Source organism: Aspergillus lucknowensis, assembly GCF_044049455.1.
Source record: "Aspergillus lucknowensis strain CBS 449.75 chromosome Unknown BJX67scaffold_9, whole genome shotgun sequence".
In the NCBI taxonomy this organism is placed as follows: domain Eukaryota; kingdom Fungi; phylum Ascomycota; class Eurotiomycetes; order Eurotiales; family Aspergillaceae; genus Aspergillus; species Aspergillus lucknowensis.
Window position 1 is genome coordinate 428,020 of NW_027263553.1, and position 21,508 is coordinate 449,527.

Below are 21,508 nucleotides of genomic sequence, written 5' to 3' on the forward strand. Positions count from 1 at the left end.
CGCACAAGCGCACGGCCCTCGTCGAGCCCAATGTGCCCATGGACCGGCTTGTCGAGGCGACGCTGAAGCATGGCCTTGTTCCGCCGGTTGTCATGGAGTTTCCTGGGATCACGGCGGGAGGGGGGTTTGCGGGGACCGCGGGGGAGAGTAGTAGTTTTCGGTATGGGTTTTTTGATCGCACGGTGAATTTCGTGGAGATGGTGCTTGCCGATGGGGAGGTTGTGCGTGTTGAGAATCCCGATGTGGCCATGGCCACGGCCACGGCCACGTCTGCGTCTGATTCTGATTCTGGGGGACGCGGGAACGCGCACGGGGATCTGTTTAGGGGTGCCGCGGGCGCGGTGGGCACGCTCGGTGTCACGACGCTCATGGAGCTGCAGCTCATCGAGGCGAAGAAGTTCGTCAAGGCGACGTACCACCCGTACCGGAGCGTCGGGGAGTCGATTACCTCCGTGCACGCGGAGACTCTCAACGACCGGAACGACTACGTCGACGGGATCCTCTTCTCCCCGGACCACGGCGTCGTCGTCTCCGGCGAAATGACTGACGATGTGCCGGACACCGCGAAAGTCCAGACCTTCAGTCGCGCCTGGGACCCCTGGTTCTATTTACATGTGCGCGATAAGACGCGCGAGGCGGCGGGCGGCGGGCGCGGGGATCCCGTGACGGACTACATCCCGCTGGCGGAGTATCTGTTCCGGTATGACCGCGGCGGGTTCTGGGTTGGGCGTGCAGCGTTCCATTACTTCCATTTCCCGTTTGCGAGGGTGACGCGGTGGTTCCTGGATGACTTTTTGCACACGCGGATGCTGTACAAGGCGCTGCATGCGAGCGGGGAGTCGAGCCGGTTTGTGATTCAGGATCTGGCGCTGCCGTACAAGAACGCCGAGGCGTTTATCGACTATACGAGTGAGAAGCTGGGGATTTGGCCGCTGTGGCTGTGTCCGCTGAAGCAGTCGCCAGCGCCGACTTTCCATCCGCATTCGGCTGTCGAGAGTCCTGGGTTTACGGCGGACCAGATGCTGAATATCGGTGTTTGGGGGTTTGGGCCGAAAGGTCGGGAGACGTTTGTGGATGCGAACCGGGAGTTGGAGCATCGACTACGCGAACTCGGTGGGATGAAGTGGTTCTATGCGCATACGTACTATGGCGAGGAGGAGTTCTGGGGCATGTATGACCGGGAGTGGTATGATGGCCTGCGTCGGAAGTACAACGCGACGACGCTACCGAGCGTCTACGACAAGGTCAAGATCGATGTCGAGGCTGATCGGAGAGAGAGGCAGGAGTCGTGGAGTCGCAGGATGCGCTCCATCTGGCCGCTTGGAGGGCTGTGGGGGATCAAGAAGGCGATTGACAGCAAAGAGTACCACATCCATCGCAATTCCACGTGGAAGTGGACCAAGTAAGCTGATGTATATAAGTGTATATTAACATACCACTAGACGGGATAGAACTAATAGACCATTCTTATCAATGTATCTCGGTGTTGACGCATGTCTACCTCGCTAACTGAGCGCGAATTGCCTTCTGAACAGCCCCAGCCAGGGACACAGTATCCCCGGCACCGATATCCTCATTGTCGCGACGGTCGTATAGTGTGCCGCCCTCCGTCCAGATCCTCTGCAGCGTCAGACTCGTCGCATCGGGCTGGCTCTTCTCCCAAGCCTCCGCTTCGAACGCCTTCAACTGCTCGAGGGAGATATATTCAACCGCCCACTTGTCGCCAGTCTGCCTCTCAAACTCCGCGAGAATCTCCTCAGGTGTCGCAGTGAATGAGTTCAGCTTCAGCGCGCGGCCCTTGGCGCACTCCCAGTGCGTCAGCGCGTGTACGACAAACTTGCCGACACTGTCGTCCCCATTATTAGCATCCCAATACCAAGAAAGAAGAAATACGCAGGGGAAACGACATACTCCGAACAATCACTAAGACTAACCCGCCCCTTACCATCCCCAAGCAAAACCGCCCTTCTGCCCTTAACATCGAAGGTGCCCCCGCGCGGATTCGCAGCCGCTCCCAGGAAGAAGGGGACATCTGCATACGGCCCCGTAACTACGTATGCGTACTCGAGATCCTTCGTTTGCTGGAGTGCAGCGCGCACCTTGAGTTTCTGCTGGTGCGGCTTTTCATCGGCCGAGGACGGGCCATACTCGATATCGGTCCCGTACTCAGAGGGCAGGAAGCGTTTGATGTTGGGGGTTGAGTCGGCCCATTGCACGAGCGGGATCTGGGCGGCTATCACGCCGCGGCCGAGGGCGGAGATGATCGTGTCGATTCCTGGAAGTATTTTGTTAATATGATGATCGATTTTGGGGGTTGTTGGGTCGAGGGACAGTAGCGAAGGGAACAGGTAAGGGGGGCGGGGAGGGTAACCTTCGAAAGCCTTCACGACGTCATCCTTCTTGGTAACATCGCCTGTGATAATTTCGACGCCTTCCTCGCGGAGGGCGCTGAGCTGCTCGGCCTTTGCGGAGAGGGTGGATGGGCTGGTGAAGACGGCGATGCGGTTGAAAGAGGCGCGCGCGTGGACGATTTCGGCGGTGATGTACGAGCCGATTGCGCCCGTTGCGCCGAAGATGAGGAGGTTGGATTTGGACATCTTGCTTGAGACTATCGGGGAAGTTTGGGGAGAAGAAGAAGAAGCTCTCAGATTATTTAACTTGGTGATTGAGGGGCAAAAGGAGGCCCCGCACTGGACTCCAATGACGTGCCTCTATATACAAATTGCATTCTTGGAGAATCCCAGCACACATCTAGTTGGTCGCGAAGGCAACCAAGTCATCCTCGTCGCCATTCCAGTACTGCGCATCGCCACCGTACTCGTACGAGTCGCTGTACTGCCACGAGGTCTGCTCGTCCCAGCCCGCAGGGAGGGTTCCGACCGAGGACGCCCAGCGCGCAACGACAAGCGGGTAGTCGCCGAAGCCGTCGTCGTTTCCGGTGCAGGAGGTCCACCAGCTGGTGCTGGTGTAGATCATCGGGTACCGGCCAACCTCGTCCTTGTAGGTCTCGCCGAAGTCCTTGATCCACGAGACCATCTCGGACGCGGACAGGCCGTAGCAGCCGGCTTCGAGGTCGATCATGCCGGGGAGGGTGATGCCGTCGCTGGTCCAGCCGCCGCCGTGCTTGAGGAAGTACTTCGCCTGCTCGGCGCCGGAGCTGTCGTCGGGGCGGGCGAAGTGGTACCCACCGCGGATAAGGCCGGCCTCGGTGGCGCCGGTGTAGTGGGTGTTGAAGACGGTGTCGACGTAGTTCGTGCTCTCGGTGGCCTGGGTCGTTAGTCTGTGCAGAGATGAGAGTGTCAGTGAATGGGAGGTACCTTGATCATGACGAAGCGGGCGCCGGAGTCATAGGCAGCCTGGTAGTCGACGCTGGGCTGCCAGTTGGAGATGTCGAACCCCTGCAGGGCGCCGAGCGCAAGGCTGGGGAGGGCGAGGAGAGAGATGGCCTTCATGTTGATGGAGAGAGTGCAGTTGGGGTGATGTCTAGATGAGTTGCGATCTCACCGGATCGGCGCTCTCTTTATACAAGAGACAATGAATCAATTCCCTCATCTCGAAAGCTCGGTGATTCTCCCCTGAATTGGTCTTCGCGCAGCCCTCGTAAAATCGTTCCTCAACCGACGATCGTGTCGATCTCAGTTATATTTGGATGCAGACCCACGGCGACACAGGCAAGGGCCTGTCAGAAGGAGGCATTCAAGCCTCCCGTGCTGGCGTTACACTTCTCCAGCCTCGCTTGCAGAGATAATTTCCATCGCCCTGTGTCTGGTGCTGAAATCAGTGCAGCTCTTGTGGTCAGGCCTCGTATTCGCGTGTCGGGGGTGGAGGCGCGTTTCCTAACACGAGAGGATACGAGAAGCTGATTCATGATCTCGCGAAGCTTGACTTGAGAGACTCGTTCCTCTGAGTCTGTTGAAGTTTCACGTGCGCCTCCAAGGACGAGGTGGAGGGTCGTGATGGGAGGGTACCTGGCCATGAACTCTTGAAGGACACATGAGAGGGACTCGAGGAGCCATGCGGTCAAAGGGGCCGGGTTTCAGGCTGACGGGGTGAATGAAATGCGAGAAACGTCCGTCGTCCTTGCAGCTCGCGAAATCACTCGCAAAGAGGAAAGATGAGCTCTGCCAAAGCCTCGAAGATCCCAGACAAGCCGGAAATCTCGGCTCCAGGGCTGTTATTTTAATCTCCGCAATCCGACGAGCCTCGATTGGGGATTGCCTTGTCTGCGTGGGCTCTCTCGTTGACTCTCGGAAATGCCGTCAATTGAGTTGGCAGATTTACTTTTCTCTTGAGGGTTTCCTGCGCGACATGCTCCACGAGGCATTGAATTTATATATCGTGTTGTTCCCTATCGTATCCTGTCTACAAATCACAACCCTGAAACCGGCCCAGCTGTCGCTCATGCCTAAAGCTTGGAACGCTGGCGGATTTCTGCTCCGAACTTCACCACGTCCTCCTCGCTCTTCAATCCCAGACCCAGAAGCTCGTTGTCCACGGACTTGTACGCCGAAGCATACCTCTTCCCGAGGAGCATGTTCTTGAAGATACCAAAAATAAACTCGGGCTTCATTCCCTCCGTCCGCGCTCGCTCAAGGAAACCCTGCAATTCCGGCTCAGAATCAACCGCCCCTGCCTCAGTCCAGGTCTTACCGGGAACGATCTTCTTCGCGATTTCGAGGATCTTGCGCTGCGTCAGGACGATGTCGTGCACGTGCACCACCCGGTTCTTCGTCTCAGCGGGCTTCCTCAGCGCAGCGGCGACCGCTCGTCCGACGGTGGGCAGGGTACTAAAGCTGATAGGGACGTGACCGCCGTCATAGATCGTGGAGGTATGGTTCTCCCAGTCGACCGCAACGGACCTCATAAATTGGTTCTCGAGGAATCCGCCGACCGAGAAAATCGTGAACTCGATGTCGCCGGCATGGACCTTCTCGGCCAGGTACTTTTGGATTTCCACGACATGGCCGATGACAGGGAGGAAGTGCGCCGCGGGGTTCGTCGTTACGGCGCCGAAGTCAGCGGGGATGAACCGCTTCACGCCGACGGCGATGCTGGCGTCGATGGCGAGTTTCTGGAGCGGGATGGCGGCGGCGTTGACGGTGGAGACGACGACGTCGATGCCCTGCAGCGCGGCTTTGAGACTGTCGATGGAGGTGTAGTCGACTTCCTTGACTTGTACGCCAGACGGGACATCCTTGAGGGCGCTCTGGGAGCGGGTGAGCACTGTCGTGCTGAATTGGGCCTTGACGAGCTGCTCGAGGACGGCTGAGCCGAGGAAGCCTTTCTGTGTCTTGTTAGCTGCAGCTGGTGTTGGGGCTCTGAGCAACTTACGCCGAGGAGGCCGACTTTCTGGAAGGAACTCATGTTGTTTTGGGGAAAGAATCACAATGGTCTGTGGATGGAATTGCTCTCTGGGATCGCAAGGTCAGTTATATACCTTGACGACGGCCCATCTCCTCATCATCTTGAAGCATTTGGGCAAAACCAAAGAGGCAATTTGGTCGTGAGGCGGGCATTCAGTCAGGAAAGAAGCCTTCCTGAGGTCATCTCTCAAACTTTCCATCAGACAAATCATTCTCGGCCTTTCCATGGATCGGATGGGAACTTATCCAGTCCACGTGTAAATTCTTGGATCGGACTCTAGCTAAACGCAATGCGGAAATGGAGTCGCCGTTTAGCGTCTCTCCTCGTATAGCCTCACAGCGCCTCCGACCAGAAGTCGGCTGTCAGATCCCCTGCTCCGGGATATAAGCTTGACGACGAGTCTCTTGACGTTTTCGGTTTTTTGACTCTCTATTAGCACTCCTCTAGCACTCCTCAAAATGACGTCGCGTGCGCGTGGCAGCCCAGCGTGCGAAAACTGCCGGCGTCGACGCATCAAGGCATGCCCCCTCGCTCTGTTGCATCGACTCCACTAACTCCCTTTCAGTGCAACCAGCTGCGGCCGCGATGCTCCCAGTGCGCCCGTGCAGGCATCTCCTGCTCGGGCTACCGAACCCCGATCGACCTCCTCTTCCAAGACCAGACCGCAACGGTCGCGCGGAAATTCCGCCAGGAGAACCCCGGTAAACAGTCGAAGCAGGCCCCTGCAAGCTCGCAGCCGCCGCCGCATTTGGCATCCCAGCCGTCCCTTACCCTGGTGGCGCCGTCTCTGCAGGTGGAAGAAGTCGCGTGGAAGTACTACTTCACCAACTTCAACATCACCCGCATGGGCAGCGTTGCGATCCCTTCCCCGTGGCTCTCGCAGTCGCGGTGCGGCATGGGCAGTGTGACGTCGGTCGGACTCGCTGCGCTTGCGACGACCCGCCACGATCCGCATATGATGGCGCTGGCGAGGCAGAAGTACTCGGCCGCGCTGCGCTATCTTGCGCGTGCGGTGCTGGATCCAGCGGAGCTGACGCGGGGGCCGACGACTACGGCTAGTTTTAATTTATCCATGTTTGAGGTATCCCTGCCTTCCTTCTAGTCGTCTGTTGAGCATACTAACAGGGTAGATGATTATATCTGATGGCCCTGATGCCTCGTACCAATGGTTGAGGCATATCCATGGGACTGCGGCGTTAATACGTGTCGTGAAGTTTCCTGTAGATGGAGCCATCTTCGCGATCACCGGCTGTCTCCAGGTTTGCTTCACTATTGTATGTATCGATTCCTTGGCTGGCTATGACAAAGCTAACATCTGCAGGCAATCGGCTGCCTCATCAGCGAGAGCTCAGTTCCCCCGTATGTCGTCGACCTCGTCAAGTCTTTCAAGCGAGCGGAGATATACGTCGACGTCTGCCCGATCATCGAACTATTCACCCTGCTGAGCAGCCTGGTGAATCTTTACATTCAAGCAAAGCAGAGCAAGGAGAATAGCCCTCGCGACTTCACGGCCTCATTAGCCGACATCGACGACGACCTCGTGTCTTGGACCAAGCGGCTCCCTCCCGTCTGGACCGGTGACCCCAGCGCGGGCAGTCCGCTGCACGCAGGGCCCAACGGGATAGCAAGTAAGAACTGGATAACGCGGTTATGGGCGTACTACCGACTCTGCCGCGTAATCACACATCGAATAATTTTGGACCGTATCGACCAGTCCCCTGGGAAAGAGGATATTTCACTCATGGTTATCTCCCGCATGTCGAGCGAGATCTATGCCAGTGTCCCCACTATGCTGAAGAAGTCCTTTGACGCTGGCTCCGGCGCGTCCCCTCTGTGTCTCTCGTCGGAAGTGTTTTTCCTCATCACGATCCTCCAGGCGTTGCTGAAGGTGACGGATAAGCAGGCCGTGCTGGACAACTGGGCGCGTCCGGCGATAGAAACCGTAGGCGAGGGATTTCTTCCGATCGAGCTGTTTGTGTCAAGGCATCTGTGTTAGACGATAAATAATAATACGTAAATTCCACTCAGTCATCTGTATATTCTTCTTGGAACCATCGTAGTCTCTCCACTTGTCTTTGGAAGGGCGTGGATAAGCGGCATAAAGCGGATAATGCACAAATTGCATCACTTCCCCCGCAATCGTCCATTTTCTTCGTCTCTGCTGCAACTCCTCTCTGCAATATGGCGAGCGCAACGCATCTGAGCAGCATTGAGCTCGATGAGAGGACTGAAGATGCCACTGGGAGGAGCGATTCGCCTGAAGCACCGACGGAGGGCGTCAGTTGGGCGTACCCCGAAGGAGGCCGCGAGGCGTGGATGTGCCTGCTGGGGTCGGCAGTCATGATGTTTCCCTCGTTCGGCTTCCAGACTGCGAGTAAGTTCCTGAAAATGGATATGTGATTCATGTCTAACAGATACAGTCGGGACAGTTCAAGATTACCTCACTCTGAACCAGCTCGCCGACTACAGCGTCAGCGACGTCGGCTGGATCATCGCCATGCTCGTCTTCCTGACGCTCTTCATGGGCGTCCAAATCGGTCCGCTGTTCGATCGGTACGGTCCTCGAATGCTACTCATTAGCGGATCGATCGCAAGCTTTGCCTCGTACATTCTCCTCTCTGAATGCACGGAATACTGGCACTTCATGCTCTGCCTCGGAGTGCTCGGCGGCTCCTCTGCCGCAGTCGTCACGACCGTCTCCATCGCAGTCCTGAGCCACTGGTTCTACCGACGCCGTGCCCTCGCCTCAGGAATTTGCATGGCTGGCTCCTCCGCCGGCGGCGCAATCCTCCCCCTCCTCCTCCGTCACCTCTTCCCCAAGTACGGCTGGAAGTGGTCTATCCGCATCCTCTCCTTTATCGCCCTAGCCTGCTACTCCGTCGGGATAGCCCTCGTAAAGGGCCGACTTCCACCATCCCCGCTCAGCCGCGCAACGATCGATATCCGCGCCTTCAAATCGCCGCGCCTCTGCTTCCTCGCCGTCGCCGTCTTCGCCTTCGAATTCATCATCTTCGGCTGCGCAGCCCTCCTACCAACATACGTCCGCTACGCCAACCTTCCCGAAGACGTCCAGTTCTATTCCCTCACCGTCCTCAACACAATGAGCATGCTCGGCCGCATCCTCCCCGGCTTCGCAGCAGACCTCGTCGGCCGCTTCAACATCCTCACCACCCTCGTCGCACTGACCCTCCTCGTCATGGCCGCCCTCTGGCTCCCGCTCGGCTCATCCAACGCGTCAACTCTGTACGCCGTTGTCGCGTTCTTCGGCTTCGGCTCCGGAGGCTGGATCTCGCTTGCCCCCGTGTGTGCGGGGCAACTGTGTCGCACGGAGGAGTATGGGCGGTTTTACAGTACGATCTATGCGGTTGCGGCGTTTGGTGTCCTGCTGACTGTTCCTGTTGGCGGGGCGCTGCTGCAGGAGACGACACCGCAGGTGCTGATTGGGTTTTATTCGGCGGTGCTTGTGCTTGGGTTGGTGAGTGTTGTTTGTTCGCGCTGGGCGGTGCTCGATTGGAGGTGGAGGTGGAGGGTTAAGATTTAGATGCGTGCTGGGTGTATTTTCCTAGGATATCCGGTTGAGGCCACTTGGTATAGGCGATCGATCTGGAGAGGGTCTCTACCTCACTGGACGATATTGAATGCAATAGAACGGAATGGAAGATCCGGTAGAACCCTCAACCAGAGCCACTGGGTGAATGTTGTATGGAGGATGCAGGTACCAGCAAACGGAAATTTGCTACATTCATTGTGAGGTATCCTGCTGTCGTCACCGTCTTTGTCCCTACACTCCCCCCGCCCTTCACACACCCCAGCCCATCCGTAGACATAAATACCGGGCTTCCCCCCCCCCTTTCGCTGCAGATTCCTCTTCCTTACATCTATCTCGCCCTCGCTCTTGGTTCCCACCTCCTACCCCAACCCAACAGAGCTCTCCTCTTCTTGAGGCCGATCTGTGCACATGCGCCCAAGAAATGGACACTCCCCTTCCGGCCCTGCCCTTCCCTGAGACACGATGCGAAGATCCACTCAAAGTCTGTCTCAGCACTGAGCGACTGTCTCGCCGCATATAGGTATTCTGATGTAAGTACTCCTCCCCCTCGTTTAATGCATGGCCGGGTGCGGGTGCTGATGCTTGTCGAGCTTATGGATTCCGCGTCGAAAGGATCACCCTAGGGACGATGTGCCCCTGATCGCGCCTGGGACTGTTTCTGTCAACCAGAATAACGACTAGACGCCTTCGGTGCCTTGCACGCATGGAATCCGTTGTCGGCTGGACTGCGGATGCACCCGCCCGCAAGTCAAACGAAGAGATACTCTTCCTACCACGGATGACCTTTTGTGGAGTGGTAAAATTCCGATAATTTCCTATCATCCAACGAGGGGGGACGCTGACAGAAACTCCCATTGCGACGCGGTAAGTGTCATGTTTGGGTGTGCTTTCGGCGCTAATCCGGTACAGATCCCTGCAGGAATCACAGGTGATGCTCTCGATCTGGGCCAGATTCTCTCCTTCTGTAAGGGCATTGACATATAGATGAACTCAACTCTCCCAGAACGAAAGCTGCACGGTTCCTTCAGTTACACCTGAGGTAGACCTATACCAACAACGACACGGGCACCAAATGCAGAATCAAAAGACATGAGCAAAATTTTCCTTTCTCATATTCCGCTCCCTTCACAACAGCCGGGAAAAAGAGCTTTGGAGAATAACCACATCACAATGGCCACGCCAGACGATGACACAAACGGGAGTGCCGCCGGGAAATCAAACGAAGAGATACTCTTCTTAACATGGTTGACCCCGACGCGATCCTCTGCTCGTGGCTCTGGGATTCATTGCAACGTTCTGTTTCGAGCCGTACCTCTTCATGGAAGATTTCAACTACCAGCCTGGCACACATCGACAAGTATCATGCAAATACACTGTTCAAACTTGTTAGCAAAACGTCTCGAAAAATTCAATTCTTGTTGTCATGACAAAGACGCCATCGCTTGATAATTCCAAAAATCTGTGCCGCAACTACACCACGCGTTCCGCTGGCGATGAAGAACTGGCCCCCGGCTAAACAATGAAAGCACCGTACAATCTCCGCCATCGTGTCAAGGTGGCTAGGAAGCGAAAGGATGCTTGCCACGACCCATCGCAGATGGGAATTCACGTGTCCCTCTCTGCAAAGAAGGCGTATACGTTCCTCTTGATCGTTCGTTCTGTTGCGCTTGTTGATGGCTTGGGCCATGGATCGAGCAGCTCCTGGCCCTATTTCAGATGCCACCCCGGCGTATCATTCACGACAAATGGAACGGGGCAATGGTCGGGTTTCGCGCCGTGGACCACTTCTACCATTTTGAACAATGCGTTATCTCGATGACCTATAGTACTGAAATTGAATGTGCGTGTTCCCCCTGCCTCCCCCGAGTCCCCTCGCTTCTCATTATTGAAGATGTCTTCCACACGCATGACTTATGACGACCTTTTTGCTCTCTTTGCGCGCTTCAGCGTATTCCCAGGTATTGGGACATGGTGCTTGCTCTCCCTGATCTTGCTCCTTATGCCAGCGGCCACCTTCTCGCCACGTTTGTCAACTTCCTCATCGCCCTATCCGAGGTACGGAGCTGCGTGTCACCGCTGTTGTCACGCGGGGGTGCGCTTCTCCCTAGTTGACCCGGGGGCTCCTCCGTGCGCCTTTCATAGACGGCATTCCAATGCGAGGGCGGCTTCATACGGAAGAGGTAAGATGAATACCGATGCAGGATAGGAATATTGATGAGTTGATTCCTGACCTGCAGCCGGCTTGTTTTCAGTTGCCGTCCTAATTCGCTGGGATGGGATGGGCCTCCTTTGAGTACGAGTGGTTCTCGGCAGCCCAGCTGGCGGTTGGATACATGACTGGTGGCTGTTCAAAGACTTCTTCTTTTCTCCCAGCCCGTGCCTAGCTTTCCAAGCTCTATGACCCTAGCTCGAATAAGCGTTCCTTTAAATGGCCACCAAAAGGAACCAAACTCGCTGACTTTGGCGTCATTTGGGCCGTGAAAACCTTTACTCCGCTAGAACGCCGTCCCATGTACGCATATGATTTCGACTCCGAGGGGAATGTCAGACCCACTCGTATCTCGGCTGGCGCTACTGTGGGAATGAGAGCCTTCGGACGAACCTGGCTTCCGGCATATCGCGGATAGCTCGTCGAAATGTGCAAGAGCCAACGTGCCTACCATGGCTCTCACAGCAAATCCTCTCGTTGCGCAGATCCTGCCCCGGGAAACGGTGCTGTACAGGCAGTTATCATAGCATACAATCCAGGACCCGAACGTCTCGCCGGCGCAAGTCCGGAAGGCCGGCAACCACTCGCCCGGTTACCGCGATGTGATGGCGACCTGTGTTACCTCGTCGTGATCCATCTTGGGGCGTTAACGCACTGTGCACGTCAGGTATTACTCAGTCAGTTCAAGGATCGCCCTCACCGTGACCTTCCTGTGAAACTTACAGGTAACAATATCGACTGGCTTGGTCTGTTCACAAGCGGCCAGGAGTCCAAGCCACCAGCTAACCCACCAAAGTAGCACCTTGCCACAGATATCTCCTGCGGTTGAAGAGCCGGTCGGAGTTGTATCTGGGAAAGAGGAAAGAGGGGGACTCGTGGAGTGAGCCAGCCAAATTGTCGTGATCGGCACCATTGGCAGCTACGGGGCTCATGTTAGGAATGTACTGAGGTATACTTGTAACGGACATGTGCCTTGTGCCCTGTTCCCTCGTTCTGACGGGGGAACCCCCGTGTGAACGGTGCCGCTCTCAGCACCGCGGGGCCCGCTGCAGCCCAGCCGCAGCGATACGTCTACAGACAGCATTGCACGCTGAACCCCCCGCGGCGGCGGCCGAGGTGCGCGTTCTGCTGGCAGCTATCGCGCGGCTCATAATATCGCCTCCCCCCGCACCGCGTCTGGTCCGCGATGAGACCCACGAAGAACATACACACGGGAAGACCTTCAAGCTGGTGGGGCAGATCCCGGGATCCCGTGCTGGATGTTAAGTGGCACGCCGTTCGACCGCAGCCCGCTGGTGTAGGCAATGCTAACACCGGCGCCGTTGCGAGAGATCACGTACGTGAACACCACAATGACAACTTGAGATACTGCAAGGTGCCAAATAACAAGGCCAAGTTATTGGTCTACCAATCGCAGCTGCGCGTCTGCTCAGCCACTCGCGCAATGTGGGACGAAAGCCAGGTAAGTCGGATGGAAAAACTCCTTGAAGCAATAATCTGATCTAATTCGTATCGCCCAGTCTGGCAATGGTGACCAGGACGAGTCGGCGAAAGATCACACCACAACAATCATGGCTTTCGATTTGCTTCTGGAGGAGGCATACAACCATTCCAGCCATGGATTCAGAAACTTCCAGCCTGAGGAACTGCTGCACACCTATCTCATTCAAGTTGCACCGGTTGTTGACCTCTGTGGATATCTCGCCGTCATGTACAAGACAGGGTGGGATAAAGAGGGAGAGGAGGCCAACTCAGTAAGCATCGAGCCGTATCAATAGGGCGGCGTCGTCTCCGAGAGATACCTTGAATACCCTCGTCTATATGAACCTTGGAATTGTCTTGCTGCATTCAGTAACGCGTTCTTTTAGGAGCATATATCCTGGAGACCGTGTGTGTAGCGGCGATTGCAAATAGTTTTTCAACAGCTGGGGTATGGAATTGTGGCAGAAAGACCAGTTTGCGGACTGTTGAAAAGCTTTGGACCACGACCAGTTACCGCGGAACGTATCACAGCAGAAGGTATCTCGCTGCGAGTACAAGGCGCATGGGCAGTTACAGGCACACTCATATATCTGAAGGTCCCACTGACGAGTCAAACGCGATTGGAAACAGGTACGGAAGTACGTTTCCAGACAAAGGCACGAACCCCAGATTCCACTGACACTCCCAAACATCGCGGCGTCACTCCATCTTCGCAATATGCTCAGGCTCTGCAGACTTTGTCCTCGCAGAAAGCGGCCACGGCCATTCGGCTTCCGACATGTCACTTCCCCTGATTTGGCTCTTGCATCCCCGACGCGAGGGGTCTCGCATCTTACGGTGAAGCTGCGGATCTACGATGGCTCGCCTCTGAGAGGCATAACAAAAGTGTAATGTGTCGGTGTGTGAGTCATCGCAAGAATGCTCGAGAGGACGACGCGCAGTGGTCGGATATTTGAAGGCGAAATACGTCCGCGACCTTACCAGATGCACTACATTCCCTGCCAGGATAAACTACGCCCTTCCGCTCCGGGCCTTTATATGGTTCCTCGTCGACTACGGAATGGGCGACATCAACCCCAAACGACGCGCACTTGAATACTTTCCCGAGGCCGGGCCTTCGCATGCCTTCCTCACCCGATCCCAGGCAAGTGGGCAAAGATATATCAAGGGAGTTTATTTTCGTAAGTTCTCCTCCACGCTTGCATTTTGCATTTACTGACATCTTGCAGCTGGAGCTGGCCACCACAGCGGCTATAGCAGTGTTGCGAATTGCCTTCCGTTTGCTACCTCCGTCGATGGATCTTATGGTCCGTTCGATGGCTCGGGCAATGGGTACGCCGGGAGCGAGATGCGCATTATCACCTCCTATGCTCAACCGCGTGACTTGCACAAGAAAGCTTTGTTTGAGCTTCGCATTTTCCGACTGGACGGGAGCTCCCCAACCGGCGGAACATGAAACCGAAAAGTGGTAGAGATTGATCGGGGCAGTTCTGCGTTGATCCGGCCGAGCCACCTGTGACCTCATAACCTTCTCTCCGTTTCTTGAACAACCGCTTGACTTGCTTCGCGGCTTTCTCTCTGCTTTCCTTTCCTTTGTCTTTCTAACACACCATCCTCTCAACTTTCACTGCTCGTTCTTCTAAACCCATCGCTACAATGTCTCTGACCATAGCGCCTTTGGTTGCCTGGCGCCCGAACGTGGTCTACGACGGTAAAGACTCCAATTCGATCCTCGTGAAGTCGAAGAGCCACGCACGAGAGCTTTTGGACGGGTTTCTTAGAGGCGCTTCGTGCGAAGAGGACCTGTTGCTACATTTGCCTCGAAGCCTCCTCGATGACGACTCGGTCTCCGAAATTCTCCAGAGCGTTAAAAAGGCGAAGCGCAAGTACACCTATGACCCAGAGCGTCGAATTCTGAAGGTGTTTTCAATGGCCCGACCCGTTCATGATGCGTTCGTCACGTTCGCAATCTTCTGGTTCAACAGACGACTGTCGTGTCTAACCGCAGAGGAGGAAGACAGCGTCCTCGTTTCCACGGAATTGATCCAGATGACAGGGGTTTTGCACACTGCACATGGGAAAAAGTCTCTGGCGTGGAGGAAATATCCAGACCTTCTCGTTCAGTTTGGGGATTTTGCTTCAAAGAAGATTCCGCGTCTTGTTATTGAAGTAGGATTTTCCGAGAGTTACGGCGACCTCAGACACAATGCGCACCAGTGGCTGGAAAAGTCCTATCCCCGAGTTCCGCTGGTGATGATCGTCAAAATCGAAGAAGATGTGGTGTCTCTGAAACGTAGGAAAACAACACCTGAGTACCAGTCAACTCTCAAACACCTCATTGCCAACTACGGGAGTTCAGAGAGATGCAACGAAAATGGTATCGACGGGATTGGTATGGACGCTTCAAGCGACAGTTTCTATAAAGATCTCGAATCCGAAATATCCATTTGCGACTGGGTTGGGCCACTGCGTATCTTTCTTTCTCGAAACATGGGAGATGGGTTACACCGGCCCTGTCCTTCGTGAACCACGTATTGTGCGTATTATATCCCCTGAGACCTGGCTTTTCACAATGCTAATCGCTCGTCCTAGGACATACTACCTTCTCCTCCCCAGCCCCGAAACCCCCAGATCAGAGTAACCGATCTTATCCCTCCAGAATTTCGTGCAAGATTCGGAGATTTCGATGAAACGCGTTCAATTGAGCTGGATATGGAGATGTTTCGCACTCTATTGGGGCCAGAAATTCACCGTCTGGCGAATCTCAGAGCCGTGGATTACCTTCTAGGCACACCTAGTGACTATTCATGGTCTGTGTGTTCCAAGAATGAAGGTTGCAGGCCACCAGTACGTTCTCAGAATTTTATTCGATAAGCCCTTGCAACGTCGGATAGTGTTCGATGGCTCATTATGCCAACAGCAACTTGAGTGTTCTTGATCAGCAGAGACACCTTGGCCTCCAGCTCGCGAAATACCGGCCTGTTATCCAACACAGACTGAATCCAAGATATAATACTCCCACCACACGTTTTCCCGTCAGCCCCCATCACCAACTCATAATTTGTGTGACTCTGGCCCATGAGCACCTCCAGCTTGGGCGTGAAGGCTAAGTGCTTCATAAACGACTCACAAACCATGGAAATCTCTCCCACAATTTCCAGTGTACCCCACTCTCCCATTGTCAAGTACAACTCTTGTAGCAGCGTATTAGGCCGTACCCGATCCTGAAATAGCCCCAGTGCAGACCACTTCTGGACCTCCTCAACATCATCCTTCCCGTAGTACTCGGCTATATTCCGCCTCCGTCTCACCTGGTCGGGGCCTTACCAATCGGCGCACTCTGCAGCACCGCAGCCCGTGTCGAAGCGTCCAGCTCTGCCAGGTGGCCCGAGAACCAGGCGATCCCCAGATACGCACCCCCGGCGTTCCGGCCCATCGCGAAATATTCTCTGGATTCCCGCCGTACTTCTTATTTCCCAATAATCGTCTTTGTGGGGCGGATTGCCGCGATAATGTCATCGATCCCGGAGGGGCCATTTTGCGCCGGGGAGGAGCTGGTAAGTTACTAGGACGGTGGGGACGGGTGCGACACGAAGAAGCGGCCTCTTGATTAGTTAGCGTCTTCGAGTGGCTTTGTTTGTTCGGGGTAAGGGTCCAAGACGGACGGAGGTTACGGATCTTTCTTCGCAGGTGCTCGGAGAGGCAATTGCCGTTGGACCGGAATTCGCTTCCGTGGAAGTATATGATGACGGGGAGGTTGAAAGGGCATTCGTCGGGCTAGTAGATCTTCCATAGCTGTCAGCTAATATTCTGATGGTGAAATGGAGACAAGAAGAGAGAGATACGCAAAGTCGCTGGCGCGGATGCTCGCCCTACGCGAAGCTCTGCTTCTGAATCAGGAACGATGCAGATTTCTTTGCTGCGAAGCCGCGGGAGCCGTTGGTCGATGCATGCGCTGACACTCTGACTGTCAATTCATCACAATAATTGCAAGTGAGATGGTTGTTAGAAGAGGGTTGTTTGAGCTTTAGGATGCAGGTGGGGAGATAATGTTCTCAGGTTAAATGAAGCGTTGCTATCGCCGGGAAATCGCCAATCGGCACCGGGCAGGAGTTGCTACAGTCCACGCGGAGTTGAGTTCGGATATGATCCATCGTGAGACCGAGATTCTTGTGAGTCTCACCCAGGGCTGTAAGCTAGTATATGCGAGCGTGGTGTGGTCTAGAATTTTTGCTGAGCGTTGGGAATACCGGACGTCACTTAACGGTACGTTTGTATGTATGCGGCTGTAACCACCTAATGTTTCATGCCGGGTATAATCTTCACTAACAAAGGGAGGCTAGGCGCAAGATTGGGATGCCGGCGCACTCTTGATACTGATGCGCATGATTCACGCACAGCCGTACGAGATCCCCGACACCATGAACCTGGAGCTTATTGCGAAGATAGCCGTCCTCGCCGATTACTACGAGTGTCGGCAGCTCACGAAGTTCTACGTGGTGAGTTGGCTGAAGACCGTGAAAGCCAATGTCGAGGATAAGCGGTTTCCCGGTTCATCGGCCATGCAGCGGATTTCACTCGATACTCATCCTTCATCATGCAACTGGCTCGAGCAAGGATTACTCCTCTCGGATTACCTATTCCTTTCTTCTGTTATTGGTAAGCACATTGCCCTTGTGTACGCTTTGGGCGAGGCTATGCTGACCCGCCACACTCCTAGACGCGCTCAATATGGGACGCCTCGCAGCCCTGGACAGGATCTTCGCATATATCACGAAGAAACGCATGGCATTTCTCGAAGACGAGGCGCTGTGCAGCTTCACTTGTCGCTCTGTGATGTTTGGTGCACTCACGCAGCACCTCCACAAACGGGGGATGCTCGACCCCAGGGGCCCCATACAAGGGATTCACTGTCAAAGATGTAGTGGCGACGGTGAAATTCCTCGACACATCTTACTGGAGGGACGCTGGGGTTGGCTGGGAGGGCGAACGACGTACACGGCCGTATGGCCACCACTCCTGCGCGCAGTCCACATCTAGCCGTGTATTCCGAGACGGTGGACGGGCTGGACCTGGAAAACTTTTTAGCCCCTGTTCGTCGCTCTTGTGCGATTCTGGTTTGGAGCCCTTGCTAGCGCGCTGTCGTTCCAGTGGCCGCGGCACCTTAAGGTCTTAGTGCTGGAGACTACTATGTGCATAGAAAGTGGATATCATCATTCGAACTTTCCAACGTCCAGGACTTGAAGTTGAACTTCTGTTCTTCAGTCACTTGTGTGTGATTCTCTTTGTATACGTCAAAGCAGGAACCTGAGGCTAGCTAAGTTGTTGAAGACCGTAAAGGAGAGGGGTTATTCATGGTAGCCAGGTTTTATTGCTTTTTATACAGTTCAAGGGCTGAATCCCACGAACTATCAAACCTTTCGTGGCTACCGAGTAACAAGATGATGGAACTGCTCAGCATGCAGAAGAGATTTGTAGACTTGATAAGTGTAGGCTTCGCCCTCGTGCTGGTGTTCAGACCGTGGAAAAACTTGAAAGAATGCAAGTAAGGTGCTGGACATCGCGTGGCGGATCTTGGTGTCGGGCCAACGATAGCAGCAACCATCCTCGGTGGCTGCGTTGTGTCAGCAGAAGAACCGGCCTCTCTCCAGTTCAAAGGTTACTTTCCTCTTTGCCTAATTTGGTCCTATTTTTGCCCTAGACATGTTGGTTTATGTAGGCTTGCCTCTTGTTCCACGTCAAACATCTCCAGAGATAATCTGGGAAATAGAGGCTGCCTGTAAGGTTGGCAACTTTGCAAGACTCAAGTCAACTTTCAATACTTGGACTTCTCTTTATCTGGATATACATGATCTTGACCGAGTAATGACCCAGGCTATTAGAGAGAATTGGATAGACGCTATTACTGAATTTATGCAGCATGGGTTGCTAATTAAGGCAAGACTATGCTCTAGAAAAGTCCGAGGGGGAGACGAAGAAGTAAGCGACGCCCTCAACTTCGCCTGGTCGCGCTTTTCGTGTTGGATGGGATACAGTGTATCCAAAATGCACCAGGGTGTGTGTCAAATAGCGTTTTACTGAAGGACGGGGGAAATAACGACGGGTCGACAATCTTGACGTGCTGCCAGAAAAGATGTTAATTCGAGTCCTGTTTGTTTTATTCAGTTATTGGCGCCTTACAGACGGAACGGCCATTTCGGTCCGTTAGGGGATACTCACATACCAGTGCCACGGGAAGATGTTGCGCGTGCAGGTAAGCATGCTACACGATACTTCATGTGGTGCGGCAAAGAAGGTTTACATGAAAACTTGAGCAATAACTTAAGATAGACCCTTGCACTATATATGCCAATGTCCGTGATGTGTCAACTGAATTGTCGCTGAAGTTAAACCCTCAGAACCTTCGGCTCCTATTGCGACGCAGGAGAGCCGCTGGAACCGCTGGAAGAATGGTGGCTTAACCAGTCACCGACTGGAACCCAAAGAGCGAAGACCTTGTAGTGTGCCACGACAAGTAGGAGCTGCATGTTACTGAATCCACAATATGTCCAGCGTTGTGACTTGCGAAATATTCCACATGCTATTTACGAAATAGAGACCTGGATGGAGAGCGAAAACCTTGGAAGCAGGGACAGGTGATCAGTGCTTTACCAGGATTATAGAAGTCGACCAATCTAATAATCGTTCCTGTTGGTGTAGGATTGAGGAAAGATCCTGATGCTCTAGAAAACGCGGAGCTAACAGGGGCGTATTGACAGTCTAACTATGGAAACCTAGTATAGAGAATCAAGATCCACCTCCCGAATACACAATTACATGCAGCCCTTACGCACGGGCGACTGCAAGTGAGCCAAGGGACCCTTTATTGATCTTGTGTTCTCCAGCACTATACTGCGTCGACGTGCCAGTGAGATTCCCGCTGGCATATCCCGTCACAATTGTGCCGGGCGACACCCGCAGGAAGCGGATGTCCTCTGGCTTAAGCCCAGCTTCAGTCAGGTAGGTGGACGAGAACTGTCCCTCCGCGAGCGCGACACCCTTGCCATTCGGGTTTGCCACGGGAAAGATAGAAGCGCCAAAGGGAAGCTGTGGAACGGGAATGTGGTTCTTGAAGCTAAGTTTGAGGACGTAGGCTGGTGACGCTGCTGGCTGTTCTGGCAGAGAGATGATAAGAGCATCGGCCTCCTGCTTCCAGCCAGTAGCATTAATATACTCTCCGGCCTTGTCTCCGAGCAGCTGGACGGACTCCAGGCCTGCCAAGCTCACCAGGGTGTTCCCGCCGAGATTCTTCACAGGAACGCTTCGGCTCGACGGCCAGCCGAGCACAGTAACGTAGAGGACATTCCCGGCCTTGTTACGAGTGAAGCGCACGTCGCTGCTATTGCCGAGCAGTGGCGCAGTGAAGGAGCCACCTCCGGCCGTGTTGGGCCCCTCCCCGTAGACATCCCAGGCACGGGTAGCGTAGACTGACTCCCCGTATCGTCCGAGGTACGCGCCGATGTCCAGAAGCACGCGCTCCTGCTCCCCGGGTATGATGCCGGCGGCCGTGGGCGAGATATTGAGCAACATGTTTCCGTTCTTACTGACGCGGTCAAGCAGTGAGTGGATCATTTGCGTCGAGTTGTAATACTGGATTCCCACAGTGTAACTCCAACTCGAGGCGCTGAGGGCATCGTCCGTCAGCCAGTATGGGCGAGTAATGTCGGCCGGCCCACCGCGCTCATAGTCGGGGACGGCCGACGTGTCACTGAAACCCGGGTCATCCCACTTATGGGTCGTGAGGACCTCCTTGTTCCACTCGAGCGCGCGGTTGAAGTAGTAGGCTAGATACTTGAGCCGCTGGTTCTCGGCAATGGAGCAGGGACTGTTAAAGTCCACGGGGCACCGGCCGGGCATGCCGAGCGAGAAGTCGTTCCAGATGATATCGGGCTGCACGTGGTCGATGACTTCTCGCTGCTTGTCGAACCACAGCTGGTCCGACACGTTCTTGGGTAGTTGACCGAAGAGCTTCTCCAGGCTGGGGTCGGTCTGGTGCGGCACGGCACTGTAGAAGCCGTTGGTGTTGAACGCATGGTGCATGGCGACAAGCAGCTTCATTCCGTTCTCACGGACGAGACCAGCGAAGATCTTGAGCAGGTCCAGCTGCGGGCCACGATGAGCCGAGTTCCACTCGTTCACTTTGCTGTCCCACATCGAGAACCCGTCGTGGTGCTCTGCGACAGGGCCCGCGAACCGAGCGCCCGATGCCTTGACGAGGCGCATCCACGCGGCCGGGTCGAAGCTCCCACCCTCGGAGGCGAGCACGGGCTTAAACTGGACATGGTTTCCCTGGCGGTCTGGCGCGCCGAGAATGAAGTTCTGGTAGCCCCATTCTTCCGGCGGTCCATACTGCTGTGTATGGTGGGCGCGTTCTGGGGTGTCTGGCAGGTACATGTTGCGGGGGTACCACTCACTGCCGAACTGAGGAGTGCTAAATGCGCCCCAGTGCCAGTACACGCCAAATTTCGCGTCGCGGAACCATTCCGGCGAGGCCAAGTGTTTGTCAGTCGATTCCCATGTGGGTTCATAGACCTCTTGGGCGAGAGGGACTCCTCCGGTGGGGGCGATGGCGCTGATAATGCCGGCGATGAGAAGTGGAGTCTTCATGATGGCTCAAGAAAGTGAGCCGGGCGCAGTCACAAGCTGCTGGGGTAGATTTCAAGCTGTCGGACGCTGTGTTCCAGTGGCCTGACGGGGCCATGGCCCTCCCTCTTATACCCATGATTCATCATCTCGCCTGAGGGTCTTATACTTCTTGCCCCGAAACATCTTCCATCAATCACCCTCTGTTGACGCCGTCCCCCAGTCCGGGACCGGGGTTGAACCCTGACCCCTGCACAAGCGGGGAAGTTAGCGTGAAGAGG

General features: G+C 55.0%; 9 protein-coding genes across 9 annotated transcripts; 4 read left to right on the plus strand and 5 right to left on the minus strand.

The window, feature by feature from the left end:
- The first annotated feature begins 133 nt into the window (after window positions 1-133).
- On the plus strand, window positions 134-1,479 carry BJX67DRAFT_347593 (uncharacterized protein). Its single transcript, XM_071028558.1, has one exon. It carries the CDS (start codon window positions 198-200, stop codon window positions 1,404-1,406), a length of 1,209 nt encoding a protein of 402 aa, XP_070888545.1. The 5' UTR covers window positions 134-197; the 3' UTR covers window positions 1,407-1,479.
- BJX67DRAFT_392093 (uncharacterized protein) lies at window positions 1,453-2,597 on the minus strand (the record flags this gene model as incomplete). Its single annotated transcript, XM_071034892.1, has 3 exons — window positions 1,453-1,846; window positions 1,912-2,275; window positions 2,372-2,597. The coding sequence occupies 3 exons, from the start codon at window positions 2,595-2,597 to the stop codon at window positions 1,498-1,500; spliced, it is 939 nt and encodes a 312-aa protein (XP_070888546.1). The 3' UTR covers window positions 1,453-1,497.
- Window positions 2,598-2,630: 33 nt separating this feature from the next.
- BJX67DRAFT_347595 (lysozyme) lies at window positions 2,631-3,530 on the minus strand. The gene is made up of 2 exons (XM_071028559.1): window positions 3,318-3,530; window positions 2,631-3,267 (listed from the first exon to the last, which is right to left on the minus strand). The coding sequence occupies exons 1-2, from the start codon at window positions 3,450-3,452 to the stop codon at window positions 2,752-2,754; spliced, it is 651 nt and encodes a 216-aa protein (XP_070888547.1). The 5' UTR covers window positions 3,453-3,530; the 3' UTR covers window positions 2,631-2,751.
- Window positions 3,531-4,234: 704 nt separating this feature from the next.
- On the minus strand, window positions 4,235-5,593 carry BJX67DRAFT_333051 (aromatic alcohol reductase). Its single transcript, XM_071027534.1, has 2 exons — window positions 5,332-5,593; window positions 4,235-5,284 (listed from the first exon to the last, which is right to left on the minus strand). Exons 1-2 carry the CDS (start codon window positions 5,362-5,364, stop codon window positions 4,406-4,408), a joined length of 912 nt encoding a protein of 303 aa, XP_070888548.1. The 5' UTR covers window positions 5,365-5,593; the 3' UTR covers window positions 4,235-4,405.
- A 1-nt stretch (window position 5,594) lies between these two features.
- On the plus strand, window positions 5,595-7,394 carry BJX67DRAFT_333055 (Zn(II)2Cys6 transcription factor domain-containing protein). The gene is made up of 4 exons (XM_071027535.1): window positions 5,595-5,882; window positions 5,930-6,445; window positions 6,495-6,638; window positions 6,686-7,394. The coding sequence occupies exons 1-4, from the start codon at window positions 5,823-5,825 to the stop codon at window positions 7,358-7,360; spliced, it is 1,395 nt and encodes a 464-aa protein (XP_070888549.1). The 5' UTR covers window positions 5,595-5,822; the 3' UTR covers window positions 7,361-7,394.
- Window positions 7,395-7,527: 133 nt separating this feature from the next.
- BJX67DRAFT_333064 (putative MFS monocarboxylate transporter) lies at window positions 7,528-9,086 on the plus strand. Its single transcript, XM_071027536.1, has 2 exons — window positions 7,528-7,738; window positions 7,785-9,086. Exons 1-2 carry the CDS (start codon window positions 7,546-7,548, stop codon window positions 8,903-8,905), a joined length of 1,314 nt encoding a protein of 437 aa, XP_070888550.1. The 5' UTR covers window positions 7,528-7,545; the 3' UTR covers window positions 8,906-9,086.
- A 5,021-nt stretch (window positions 9,087-14,107) lies between these two features.
- On the plus strand, window positions 14,108-15,602 carry BJX67DRAFT_347600 (uncharacterized protein). The gene is made up of 2 exons (XM_071028560.1): window positions 14,108-15,141; window positions 15,198-15,602. Exon 1 carries the CDS (start codon window positions 14,262-14,264, stop codon window positions 15,129-15,131), a length of 870 nt encoding a protein of 289 aa, XP_070888551.1. The 5' UTR covers window positions 14,108-14,261; the 3' UTR covers window positions 15,132-15,141; window positions 15,198-15,602.
- On the minus strand, window positions 15,325-15,827 carry BJX67DRAFT_333073 (uncharacterized protein). Its single transcript, XM_071027537.1, has one exon. It carries the CDS (start codon window positions 15,782-15,784, stop codon window positions 15,461-15,463), a length of 324 nt encoding a protein of 107 aa, XP_070888552.1. The 5' UTR covers window positions 15,785-15,827; the 3' UTR covers window positions 15,325-15,460.
- Window positions 15,828-19,430: 3,603 nt separating this feature from the next.
- BJX67DRAFT_379123 (alpha-L-fucosidase-domain-containing protein) lies at window positions 19,431-21,251 on the minus strand (the record flags this gene model as incomplete). Its single annotated transcript, XM_071032501.1, has 1 exon — window positions 19,431-21,251. The coding sequence occupies one exon, from the start codon at window positions 21,249-21,251 to the stop codon at window positions 19,431-19,433; it is 1,821 nt and encodes a 606-aa protein (XP_070888553.1).
- Window positions 21,252-21,508: the final 257 nt, after the last annotated feature.